The sequence below is a fragment of the Agrilus planipennis genome, unplaced genomic scaffold (genome assembly GCF_000699045.2).
Source record: "Agrilus planipennis isolate EAB-ADULT unplaced genomic scaffold, Apla_2.0 scaffold59, whole genome shotgun sequence".
In the NCBI taxonomy this organism is placed as follows: domain Eukaryota; kingdom Metazoa; phylum Arthropoda; class Insecta; order Coleoptera; family Buprestidae; genus Agrilus; species Agrilus planipennis.
In genome coordinates, this window is record NW_020438942.1 from 601,885 (window position 1) to 616,051 (window position 14,167).

Sequence of the window (14,167 nt, forward strand, 5' to 3'; positions counted from 1 at the left end):
AAGCCTGCTATCACTATTCCAAGAAAACCACCAGGTATTGATACATGTCAATTGGAGAAAATCTGCATTTATGAAGCTAGCACCATTATCACATTCGAATTACCACAAAAAAATGTCCTATCAAAGATATACTTTCTGATCCTTTTTGTCTCCAAAAGACATGTTCTTCGATAACCAAAATTTTAGTGATTATGTATTACGATAATAGTCGTAAGTGGCACAATGCTCAATCCATTACAAACGAAAAAGCCATTTTGTAGTTTAGCCTAATCCATAAGTACATTTGCACAAGTTTCTTATTTGTATAATTTTATATGATATCAAAGTATCACAACTATCAAAAGTAGAGGAAAACGGTTTTGAGTTTAACACTAACCTTTAACAAGAACCTATAACGAAAATACGAGGGATTTTTAAATGCTTAATCTTTAAGCTTTACAATAATATGTAAGTATATCTACTGGTATCATTATGATCACATAAACACAAACCATTGTTTTCTGCATGAAGGAATTCCTAGTGCCTGGTCTCATCTAATGATCTTATTCATAAAGTAGAAGAGCAAATTCAAATCTAAAATTATTCCACGGTCTTCCATGAAAAATATCTTATGGGATTGAAAACGGATTTGACTAGCAACTTAGTTTTTAGAAGCCAAAAAGATCAATTGCATGTAGCATTAAAACCAAAACTGTTCGACAAACAGCTTTGTATCATAATGTCTAAAAATGAGTTTCTGAATTATGACAGTTACCAGAAATTAAGATAACCGTTGATGATGTGTTCTTAAGATAAGATGTGCACTAACCTCACGCAAAAACCAATGTTCACATTCTGCATTTGTACCAGAAAATTTTAAAATTTTTAGTGGTAGGTGAATACACCTAGCTTTTACGTTACTTAACACTTTATATCTAAAGAACATCCAACTGTACTTAAGTATATTTGTCTTTTTTTTTGTGACAACCAACATGCAAAAAAGAAAAAGGACATAAGCATTTTTGACTGAATCCGAACGAAATACGTGAGGATATGTTCAATTTATTTCACTTCCGTTTGGTCCAAACAATTATTCGACAAATCAGAGTTATACTAATCTATTTTATGCACCCGTGCCTACCTACCGTTGCTCATTGTGCAACGTGTAAAAATATTTATCGAATTGTACTTTGATCCACCATTGAAAGCGAACCCCAATTTTGACAGATAACAGTTTAAAACTTAAGTTAGACTTCATCCTCTACCACACTACAATTTCTTACAGGCTAGTTATAGATATATATCCAAAAAACAATAATAAATTATATAAATAAGACATCGCTGCAGCACGAGTAAAAACTGGATGATACTTAAAAATCTTCCATAATCGTTATCTACATCTAGGTACAGGTTGTTGAATACAGGAAAGACGAAAAGTAAATGGTGTGTATGAGGGAAATTTAGAGGTATCTTGCTTCTTAATGCTAGGCATATTGACGTATTTTCTTATTTTCGTATACAGTGTAACCTCTATTAAAAAATCAAAGAGACCAAGAATCTGTTGTTACACAGAGTAGAAAAAGAAACAAAATCGTAATAATAAAAGTATTGAGTTCAAAACGTCTCTATCTCGCTTCCTTTTCTTTCATTACAAATGATGGTCTTTCCGTTGGGGACAGAGTTATAAGTGTATGGATTATAAAGCCAATCAACCAAACGACCAGGGTCGATAACACTATCAAAATGGCTCCCATAACAGACAGTTTAATATGTTTTCTAAACATTAATTTTTTTATTGTTCCTTTTACTTAGTCGATGAATTTGGAAATTGGCAAACGGTTATTAAAGGTCATTAAAGCACAGTTGTGTATGGGAGTGTGAGGTGATGACTGCGGAAAAGAATGATGTGTGGTGTTATAGGGGGATGTTAAGAATACCGCGAGTAGAAAAGGTCAGAAATGAAGAGTCACTAGAAAGTTTCGGAGAAGAGAGGGAGATCATTAAGAAACAGGCGAAATATATTGGTAGGACAGCTTGTCAAATATGAAGGACCAGTTAGAGACATATCAGAAGCAGAATCAGGAGTTAAAAGGCGTAGAAGTGAACCTAAACTAGATTAGATTCGCAAACAGTTAAATATGTAGGTTGCTCGAGTTTTCGAGAAATGCGGAGATTGATTGAATGCAAGAACACGTGGAGATGTATCTCCAACTAGTTTTCGGACTTGAAACCAGAACCATCTTTAAATTATTAGAGGCCCTGGGCAGACTAGGGTAACGAGGACTTTATGACATTGACAGAGGACTATTTGGATAAAGCAGGCAAAGAGGTTAGGTTAGGTTAGAATAAGAAGAAAGATATACTTGAGCTTATGGAATGTAAGTTGGTATTCTAGTCAATAATTATTGGTTGATTTGCTCAATATAAATCAGTAATAAATATCAGTTTTCGGTTGGTGGTTCAGATCCATCCACCAACCGAAAACAGGAGCTAGGGGGCTTGTCGACCTCGGGGCCCTGAGCACTTACCCAGTGTGTCCAATGGAAAAAAGAAACCTGCCTAAAACTTGATAATGACATTCTAATAATTCATAACATTTAGTATAACTTCAATAGTTTATTTTGGTGATCAAACTTAACCATTTTTGGTATTTTCTTGATATATTTGTCAATTGTTTGAATATCCCCGTTACTATTAATGTACTTCATATTTGAAGGTAGCTTTGAGATTCTGAAATATATCTTTTTTAATGTAAAATGATGTATAATATAGAAAAAAAGTTGGCACCATATTTTTCTCGAAAGGAAACATGTCGATAGTAATAAAAACGAAAACATTGAAAAAATGGCATACCCAAATAGTTAACTTTGCTACCAAAATAATTATGTTTAGCTATTAGAACGATTCTAAACATTGGAACAATAAAAAAATTAAATAAAAATATTTCAGAAATTCACATTCACTGCTATGGAAGGCGTTTTAAAAATACTTATTGATCCTAGTCCTCGTAAGTAATGCATTTCGTAAAAAAGATTGATACTCCAGAGATTTAACGCTCTATTTTAAATGTATATACCTAACTAGTTGTGAAATTTAGTTGAATTCCAACAGTCCTAAAGTCTTTTAATAGGTATATTGTAGGTGATTGTCAAATGTATAGGTACTAGCCATCTAATAGTAAGTAATTTCTATCTAAATGCATATGCACTTTATGATCTTCACCAGAATTCATGTACTGAAGCAATGCATAATAAAGATATTCAATATCGATTAGTAGTACAGTTGCAGAAGGTGTTTTGTCCATTTCTACACAAGGCGTTTTAATTCAAACTCAAACTCAAACTGTACCATATGTCGTTTAAGTTGCAAGCCATAAAAACTAAAACTTGGTAAATTTTCAAATTTCGATTTTACTGAATTAGTAAAATAAGATAATACGTCTGTAGTCGTGTGGATGATACATAATAAAATATTGCTTTTTGTAATGTAATGATTATTTGGCAGTATCATATTTGTGAAAATTAAAACCTATAGCGTGAAATTTGTCTAACAAGTGCCTTGATTATTTCGATATTTGTTTAAAGATAGCTACAATCGTTATGTTTGTATAAAAATGTAGCTAAATAGAAAAAACTCTACAAGTATAGATAAAAATTGCAAAAATGTAAAAACTTATCTACTACAAACACTGTTGACCAACCCATTTACATAACCACAGTTTTGGGCAAAGGAGAGCAGGGATAAAGAAGGTGTCAAATCGTATTACCTATACAAAAATAACATCTTCTTCTTCATCATCATTCATAAATCAAACAAGTACTTGACTGAATATGTTTGAAAATTAATTTACATTAATATCAGTTCTAATAAATTATTCTCCTGATCCCTGCCCTTTCGATACGCCCATGCACAAACCTTTGAGAATTGATCAATTATTTATCATAAGTAATTACAAATACGTTCAAGTAGGTAGTACCCACACGGTATAGCAATTTCTTACTATTTTTGGATTCTAAAGTAAAAAATACCTATATTTTTAACTAAACATTACTTATACAATATGTATGTTAATTGTACCTAAGCAAAAAAAAATTAACCGATTATATACTTTTAAATTAATTTTTACCTAGCTATCAGTTACTTTGAAAAAATAAGCGTATCGGTTACGTTACATTTTTAACTAGTTTCTAGTAAGTACTACTAAGTAAGTATGTAAAAATAAACGTCAATTTTACAATTATCATTTCACAAAGTATCTGCCATCAACATCGATTTTCATTGATCACATCAAACATCAACTTATATTATCTATTCTTCAATGTTCAACCAAACCAAACTAATATCTAATCAATGACTTGATTCGATAAGTGCTAAGTAGTATACTTATTGTGACACTAAGACGTCGCTAGTAACACCAAACATCAATCAAGTAAATCATAAATAAAATGTCTAGGAAATGCAACAGGCTGGTAGATACAGTTCGATCAATAAATCATCAATTGCGCTAACTTAGATCATACACGACAATTTAACATTAGTTGAGGTTAGGAATAAAAACAGATCGAGTTTTATCTTTAACCTTAAATAACCGACAAATTGTTGACATTAATACAAAGAATCATGGCAATCATACGAAGAGAGAGTATTATTCTAGATGTTGGTTTACCAAAACATCTGTTGATCAAACAGTAACTGTATTACAGTCAAGCAACATAAAGCTATCTATTGATATTCCTACACTTATTATTATTTTTATTACATCTTTTACGCACACAACTACAATTTTGCGATAGGTGTAAAAAATTTACTTGATATCGTAATAAGATAGATAATATAATAATCAACCTCTCAAGATTTACAATAAATATTGCCAAACAGTTAACAACACTTTTTGGCCAACAACTTAAAAAGCGCTAATTATTATTTATTAGTTAGTAACTCTTTAGTTCAATTTCTGCCATACAATTTTCCTTATCTAAATTTACTTATTGTTTGTTTTATATTAATTATTTTTTTGTTTACTTTGTTTTCGGTTTCATGTTGTCCGGTTCTTCTCATAGTGTCTTCGAATTCTTCATCTGCAGGTAGGTGTAGGTTTATCTAACATCGAGGGATTAAATCGGATAACCAATCAATTTACCACCGTTGGTGGATTTTGTTGCCTTCATCTAAACGCCTGTATTGTTATAAATATACGCCACTGGGTTGTCAAGAACAGGGGGTGGCATTTTTTTGGTGGAGGAATTGTTGTTGTAAAAGTGAGAACTCTTTCTCATACTGGTGGACGAAGACATCATGGTCACCGTCTCATAGTATCTCAGTCTTCCGCAACATTTTCGGCTTTTTATGATTGCCACAAACCCCTTTCTGAATTTCTTGTTAAAATAAGCGTATAGAATAGGGTTGATGCACGAATTCGATGCCCCCAACCACTGAGCAATCGGGGTGGCGATGGGCAGTATTTCTTCTTCCCATGGTTCAATCGTTCCCCCTAATTTAATCCTGGCGAAAATGACGTACAGTGGCAACCAGGACAATACAAACAAAATAACGACAGCAACGAGCATCTTCACAACCTTTACTTTGGATTTTTGTTGCATTCTTTCCATTTGGGCGTCTTTTGTATCGGTTGGTATGTTTCTATTCCACACTTTGATCCATATGAGGACGTAGCACATGGTAATGAGGATCATGGGTAGGATGTAGCAGAAGACCATGTTCGCGATGAGAAAATAGAGAGCACCGTTCATAGAATCGGGCCAAACTTCTACACAAAGTTGGACTTCCGGTGCATCTCTGAAAATTACCACCAAATCGAAGAAAATTGCCCACGGGATTGTAGTAGTCAGGGCAATGAACCAAATTAAAAGGATCATAAGCCTTGCTCTGCGCTTTGTTATTTGGCATCTGAGAGGCCACCAAATAGCCAAAAATCTGGAAAAAAAGAAATAACTGATGAATAATACAATAAACGGAAGCTTTACGTTAGTAAAAAATGAAATTGGTTCTGCATTTACAACACGTCAAGTAATCATTCAACTTCTATACAAATGTCATTTAGTGCAAAGTTCAGAATTGTGGGTCTTCCAATACAAGAGACATCGTCATAGATCTTTTGATGCAGACGTAAAAAATGTAACTCAGTTCTTCTGCTGCGCGATTATCTAAAAGCATGAGAAGAGCCCTTTCTGTCCATGTAAAAGAAGCGGAAGATCGGCAACACTGAACATTATATTCCATCGTCAGAATGCAAACCACAACTTTGACTATTTGACTATCAAAATATGGAAAAGAAGTAGAACTTTCGGATTTCTTTATATAGACTTGTCATTAATTCATATCCAGCGTACGGCCCTAATCATTACCAATACCTGTATCAAGAATACTAAAAAAGAGAGGTGCCTACATTAATTCCTGCCTCTCCCAATGTCAGTTAGAAAATATAGAAGTATTAAATTTATACCTAACTATTTCTTTGCGACAGTCTCTCCAGGAAGAGATTTGGAAACTGAAATTACAATAACTGCAAACAAAATATAGAACATGCATTCCCATAAAATTAGCAGTTCCTATCAAAATTGACAACATGGAATCCCATACAGATTGAGTTTTCCAAAATTAAGTAAATCGTTCAATTAGCTTTCAAAATAGAAGAGGCGAAATGATGAAGAAAGTTTTTCGATACCTTCACAACGATCGATCGTGTGGGTTGTATTAATTTAATTTGTGACGAACTTTGCAGTTCATTTCTCCAGAACAGACATGCACCGTTGAGATTAATCCCTTTTTTCAATTGAAGGAGACCATCAACATCAGTTCGAAGACTGATTGGACACCCACCTCCACTTGATCCTAATATCCTGAGCCAAACTTCGCATTTCTCTAAAACTAGAATTCCCTACATCCGTAATTATATACGAAGAAGACCCCTTCTCTTTTTACTCCTTTTTCTGATTCTAATAAGGTCTCTAGCCCCTCATATCTCTGACGATATCCTACCATCGTATCTCTGCTTTTCATTATTAACTTCCGGATAGGGCCCTTTGTTCCCTTACTCATACTAACACCCATAAAGGCATAAAATCATTGGATAGTTATATGAACTTCAACCGAAATACATTCTTCATTATTATGATCAACTTAGTTTAACAAGTGACATTACACAAAATGTAATTTAAAAAATTGATTGTGTCTTTCTTTGCCTTAATTTCTACACCAGTCTGACCTTTAACTGCAAGCTATAATTGCCAAGTTCACAACAAGAAGTTGCACTTCTTTCAGCAAATTATAATGCAATTTTTTCGCAAAACATTCTCACAGGCGTACGTTAATTATTAGTTACGAATGCGAGAAACATGACAGCCACCATGTGACATTTTATACGCCCAGCAGGATATTGTTGCAATTCATGACCGCAGTAATTGAACATTCAATTAGGTCAAGGTGGATCATGTTGCTCTTGGACTTCATTGTCCTCAACGGGATCGTATATACATGTTTGTTTGGATAGAAAAGAAATAATGAACGAAACACGTTACAAATCTGTCTGCAGTTTTAATAAATCAAAACTGATGTCGTTTGCTGCAATAGTTGCGCCCGTATTACAATTATTCTTCTCTATGTTCAGTCTAGTTGTAATTAGAAAAATTTATGAAGTATCTGAAAATTTATTTAATATATAATTTACGAATAACGTGTTTGTTAATAGTTAAATTGTTTAGATTTGCATTATTACTATTACTTTAACCTTATCTATAGCATTTAGGGTAAAAGTGCAGCTTACGACACCCTCCTTGATGTTGCAATGCTGCCAACATAAGCTAAATGTTCAAAGTGTGTAGAAGTCATAGAAACGATACAATGGATTAAGTGGCTATGACTATCATGTTGTCTATCAAACAAAAGGAAACAATATCAACTTCGTTCGTGTTGTCTTTTCTTATGATCCTACACATATCCATCATCAAATAAGAAAGGTGGTATACTTCATTTACTTTCTCTAGCGATGTGCCCCTTCCATTGTCTTGGATGCGCGCTAGCAAAATCGTAGGTAGGGAGAGAAAAGCTCATTACACTCTCGACTCTTGTTCATTAAACATATTTTTTCATACAGTACCTGCCAAAAGTTTTGTTCAATCATGAATAGTAGTGCGAGTCGAAAACAAGCGTTAAAGCCTTTAATATGTCTTCAAATATAAAAAAACATCTCGTTGATATTTTCAGTAGTAAATGGTACCAATAACAGCACATTTGAGCAATGCAATTGTAGTGGATAAAATGGTCAATTTTTCCGTGCAGTACTGTACGGATTATACGCTCCTCACCGGTTAAGAGTTTGGCCGAGAGTTGTCTCCTTCCTTTTCTGGCCCAGTGCTGTCCTTTTCTACTTTGCGCCGATCAAACTGAAGGTCACATCGCTACAGAAAGTAAATATTTGTCATTTTGGGAAACCAACTTTAGAAACGTTGTCATATTTACGTTCATGAAACGTTCTAAAATCAACACCTGGTGTCGCATCTTTTATAAGTCAATATCGGAAGTTCCTGGACTGCAAGCTTTGTAAAACCTCAAGTGGTCATCTGCATTTATTTTGAATGCCATTATTTTTGTCAAATTGCACCTTGAAAAGTGGAGCAAGGTTGTACTGGTAGTCACTTAGTTATAAAACGCAGGCATCGGTTAAGCTTTAAATTAAAATCTACTTGAGAACAGCTGCGGAATACGTTTTCCAAGTTGAGAGTCATTACAAAGATTTATTGTTTTTTATCTTGAAGGTGTTAAGGGAGAAAACAGACACGTATAAACTTCATTTGAATAAAATTTACATCAAACCACCAACGGCTACCTATGTTATAAATGGATTCTTTAACAGAAACGAGAAAGTTTTATTTTGCTAAACAATAGCTCAAGAGATTGGCTATTGCAGAAACGTCAACAGCAGGTAAATAGAGCTCTAAAGTAAAATATGGACCACCAAAAGCATAGACCATATGCGATTTGTCAATATATCAATCCGAAATCATCAAATTTTAGCGTCAAATTAAAGATTCAAATATGAACCACTTGGCGCTATCTAACATTGGGAAGCTAAGTATGTAATTGCTCATACGTGTACTAGAGAACAAAAAGCTTAAGCTACAGGCACTTCTATTTTATAAATATATATTTGTGCATTTGGAAAATTACAGCAGGAAAGTTAACAATAGTTGGGACAATCAAAATTGATAAAGTCCGCAATAAATTATCTGTGAAAATGGACGTATCTTCTTTTATGTTTCCATCTGGAACTAAAGTCAAAGAAGAGAATTCTGGAATGAAAGTTTATACTTTAAAGTTAGAGTCAGTTGTAAGAACCCATCATCTTAAGGTCATCAGTCCTAAGACTGGTTGGACACGCACCTCCACTCTTTTCTATCCTGACCTAATCTTCGCATTTCCCTAAAACGAGAGCAACCCACATCCTTAACTATTTGCGAACAGTAATCTAATCTAGGTCTACCTCTACCCCTCCTAACTTCCCTTTCTGCCTCTAATATGTCTCTGACTAGACCGTCATGCCTGAGAAGATGTCCTACTAATCTATTTCGTCTATTTCTTATTGACTTCCATAGAGCCCTCTGTTCTCCTATTCTTTCTAATATCTCTTCATTTCTAACATTCTCTATCCACGGTGTCCTCATCATTCCCAATAGCTAGTAAATACAAAACTCACTAGGAGAGTGAAAGCTCGATTGTTTTGAGTTTCTTAAGTGATTTTTATTGATATTTCGTAGCTTCCAATCTTCTTAGACATCTACGAATCTGTCAGGAAAATATTTTATTAACCATCATATTCCATGCCGCAATTGTTATTTGATAGTCAGCTTAGAAAATTTTGGGCCCATCGCCACTTCCTGTTATCTTGAATCAATTTTCCCGTTTCTCGAAAATTAGAGGGGCCTACATCACTAACAACTATTTCCTAACAGTTATCTAACCTAGATCTTCTTCCTTTGTCTACTTTCAATACGTCTCTAAATAGCTCTTCATGACGGAGAAAGAGGTCTTCCAACTCATCCCGCATATTTCTTGTTGTCTTCTCATACTCCTTCTAACACCTCCTCATTTCTAACCTTTCTATCCACGGTAGTTAGATCATTGTTATACTTAATTGGATTAGAACTAGGTAGCATATTTATTACTACAAACCACCCTGTATTTGCGAATTTCTGTATAAGCTGGAATATTAATAGGGTCAGGAAGTTTCATCCCTGTGCGTTTAAAAGGATGAAACTCACCTTGTCTTACTAAAGGGTCCCTTACTAGACCCCCGTTTTGTTAAAAAAAGGTGTTCATTTTTTAGCCTCTTAGCTCGGATAAACTCCGTTTTGTACATAAAAAACAAATCGCGGTAATCTCCTGCGTTCACTGGAACAGTCAGCCTGATGCCCAGTGCTTCGTTATGAATGTCACGTGCTCAAACTGAATTGTCTCCCCAAGGGTTCCTCGAGATAAAAAGAAACGGGGGATGTTTAGATAAATGGGAAGCTTGGTTTTTCGCCCTTGAATTTTTTGTTCTGTTTCAAGCGACGATGATAAGTTAAACTTCCGAAACAAAACGTGTCCGTAATTACCATAATGTTCGTTTTTATCATTGGCTTGTGCAAACGATTAAGAAACTTTTCAGGCAGATTGAGTTATTTATTGAGCCTTGGTGGTAGAACTAATTTTCATCAAATACATGAACATGTTTATTTACCTATAGTTTGCATCAACATCCACGTAGATTGAATTTATTATAATAAATAGAAATATACCCAACTGACTAATTATAAGAGTTAAAATCAAGTAGCTGAATATTGGACAAACCAATGGACCATTTAAAATCGGGATTGTTGAACACTGAATGATACGTTTAAATTATTATTTATCATGGTGATAATGATAACTAAATGTCAAATATATTGTAGCCAGCACGAGTGCGTTTGTGTGCGATCGGGCACACGTGTGACACGCCGATTAGCCACGGATGCCTTTCTTCATGTGCGCCATATTTGTAAATGTGTGTGTCGTACCTGTGTTCTGGGAAAGCAGTTAAACAGTCCAAGGAAAAATAAACTATCCGGATGTTTCCAGAAGGTTCCCGAAAGTAAACAAGGGAGTATTTAATGGAAGAAACAATCGCCGAGAGGATGAGAAATAAATCGACCGTTGCAGAAGTGAACCCAGAAATAAATTGACAGTCATAGCAGTGAAATAAATAGCGCAGTGAATAGTGATATATCAACAGTAGTGTAAATAAATAGAATAATTCATAACCTAAGTTTAGTAATAATTTGATGGTGTTTTAAAGTTCTTTAATAATTAGTCTAAATAAATAGTGTTTGTCGTTATCAGTCTTAGAAGTTAATTTTGTTAAATCCACGAACATTACAATATCTGAAAAGAAAGGAAAATGCCAGTATGCATGTAGATGCAATAACAATAGGTAACTTAAACCTAAAATTGTTGACTAGAAATATTTGAAACAATTTTTGAAATTCAAATTACAGGAAAACAATTACCTATTATGTTTTTTGCGCAAGGATGAAATATGGCGATTATTGTACATACTGGATATACATATACATATGATACTGTGATACTTTTTTTCTTAATGATACTTTTTTTTTAAAGACAGTTTCAAATTGACGTTCAAGTTAACTGTACATGGCTTTTAAATAATTATGCATGTGTCATTTTTCATAAGCAAAAGCAGCCGTTTTAAAATTGGATTTATTACATTAACCATTGCTTTGAGTTAAATAGTCTTGCGTCTTTTCTTCTGCTTGTGACTGTTATCTACTTCAACTTCTTCTCATGAATATCTAAGCTATAAAAAGCTGCTTTGATAAAATAAAAAAAACCTTTAGCTCCATGTTTGCTTTCATTGAGAATAACGCATTCATGAATTTAACATGTCGAGAAAAAGCGGTTACAGAGACATGGTAATCTTTCAAGAGATTTTCTCTCGTGCGGACATTTCCACCTATCCCAGAAAAATATGGAAAAGTCTTCCTACTGTTATGGAAATAAAATATGATGTCAGTTTCTAACTGAAAAGCATTAATAAAAAAGGTTGGCTTTCTAAATACAAAAGTTGTTGTTGTTTTGTAGATAACTACATAACTTTTTCTCTGGTAACGTCTGTATGATAAAATAAGAAAGCGTTAGTGTTTATAAAAATCACTAAAACTGTATAGGGTGTTCTTGAAATAATTATGTAAGCTTCGGAGGGTGTTAAATAGGTGTAATAGGAAATCACATGGTCACTAAAGCGGTTTGACTAAGATACATAAAGTTATAAGAAAACTAGACGAAGTTGTAATCTGAAGCCGGCCCTGGGCGTGAATTGGCAACGTACAGATAAATTGCGATAACAACTAAGAAGCTACATCGACGGGAAGGCTGACGGTTGTGTTGTGTAAAGTAGTTTTCCGACGTTGTTATTGTAAGAGAAAGACAACAAAGGGCAACAAATAGCATCAGAGCAGTTGTTTCAGTTCTCCAAATATATAGAAAGTATTCAAACAAATTTTTATATGAAGACAAGATGAGTATCTCGACTTGTTCATCTTCTTCATGATCATGGTCTCATATAGGCGTCTTATTTTCGTTATTATCTTGGTTTACAAGACCGGCTAAGAAAGGGTTGGTATATTATTGACTCTTGCAGCAACCATAGGTATCATATTTACAATAGACAGTTATGAAATCATTTTTGCCAATCGTAGTAGGTGTCATACGCAGAATAAGACAACACCGAGAAGTAGTAACGTGGTTACCATAAAATGGTACAGAATATGAACCATTATATCAGTTTATTTTTACACGATTTACTGCTTCAAAAATATGCTATTTAATCAACCCATAGGTAAATTTGGTCTAATTTTGGTCGCCTAATTCCTCCTGCTCTTCAGGAAACTGTCCTAAGCTAGTCGAACTGCCAAAACTAGTAGAACAATTATTAATTAGACTTATATTACTTCATTATTTATATGAAAAGATGACCCAAGGCTTTTATACCAAATTCTTACGACGTATTTTTCAAAGGTGCCGCCCTTTTATGATTGTATATAAAGAATATCCCTGTTCGGTATTCAACTCGCCGTTAGGGCGCATAAGCCTGTACTTTTCCCTTAAACGCTGAACCGTAGGCATATCATTACGAAAATACGTCTGAGCAATATCAAGCTGTCAGAAGTAGTTGGTTAGGGAGAAAATATGACGTGACTCCCCGATGAAATGAAAAGTGGCATAGTATGCCTACGCGAAGAGAATGAATGCGTTGAGATCTAGGTACCGCAATCATAAATAAGAAGATGCGGACAGATCGTAGGTGACAAGGGCGTAAAATTGGATCTCTTGACGTCATACACCCAGCATTGTTATAATATAAAATGACGGCGAATACTTAAGGGTCTCCATACAAGCCTTCAGTCGAGAATCAAAAATATTTATGGTTCTATCTAAATCTTTAAATATCTGACAACATACATACAATTTAGACATCTTTTCGAAGTGAGTGAATGAATTTTTAGAATAATATTTCATATTGAACTAACTCACTTCGAAAAGATGTCTAAATTGTATGTATGTTTAATCATAGTATATTCAGTATATATAGTCACATTAATACGACGGATCGTTAACCTTGTAGGTCGGTTGGTCGTGGTTGCTGTTGTCACCTCTCGTAGTTTAGTGGTCAGAACATTGGTGTGTAAAGCCAAAGGTCCCGGGTTCGATTCCCGGCGGGGGTGTGACAACAGCAACAATTTTTCCCTCATTAATTTGAGGTAGCGTGTAGTGGGTAAAAAATTCAGAAATGAATTTTCAGAATAATATTTCATATTAAACTAACTCACTTCTAAAAGATATCTAAATTATATGTATGTTTAATCATAGTATATTCAGTATATAGTTACATTAGTTCGACGGATCGTTAACCTTGTAGGTCGGTTGGTCGTGGTTGTTGTTGTCACCTCTCGTAGTTTAGTGGTCAGAACATTGGTGCGTAAAGCCAAAGGTCCCGGGTTCGATTCCCGGCGGGGGTGTGACAACAGCAACAATTTTTCCCTCATTAATTTGAGGTAGCGTGTAGTGGGTAAAAAATTCAGAAATGAATTTTCAGAATAATATTTCATATTAAACTAACTCACTTCTAAAAGAT

At 34.3% G+C, this 14,167-nt stretch overlaps 1 protein-coding gene and 1 non-coding gene across 2 annotated transcripts in view; one reads left to right on the plus strand and one right to left on the minus strand.

The window, feature by feature from the left end:
* Window positions 1-4,930: 4,930 nt before the first annotated feature.
* LOC108737918 (neuropeptide SIFamide receptor-like) overlaps window positions 4,931-14,167 on the minus strand; it is an 89,623-nt gene continuing 80,386 nt past the window's right edge. Inside the window, exon 3 of the mRNA XM_018471105.1 lies at window positions 4,931-5,913. Within this exon, the coding sequence (XP_018326607.1) occupies window positions 5,148-5,913 (766 nt within the window). The 3' untranslated portion in view covers window positions 4,931-5,147. The remainder of the gene's footprint in view (window positions 5,914-14,167) is intronic.
* Window positions 13,685-13,757, plus strand: Trnay-gua. Its single transcript has one exon. It is a non-coding gene; the product is annotated as a tRNA-Tyr (tRNA).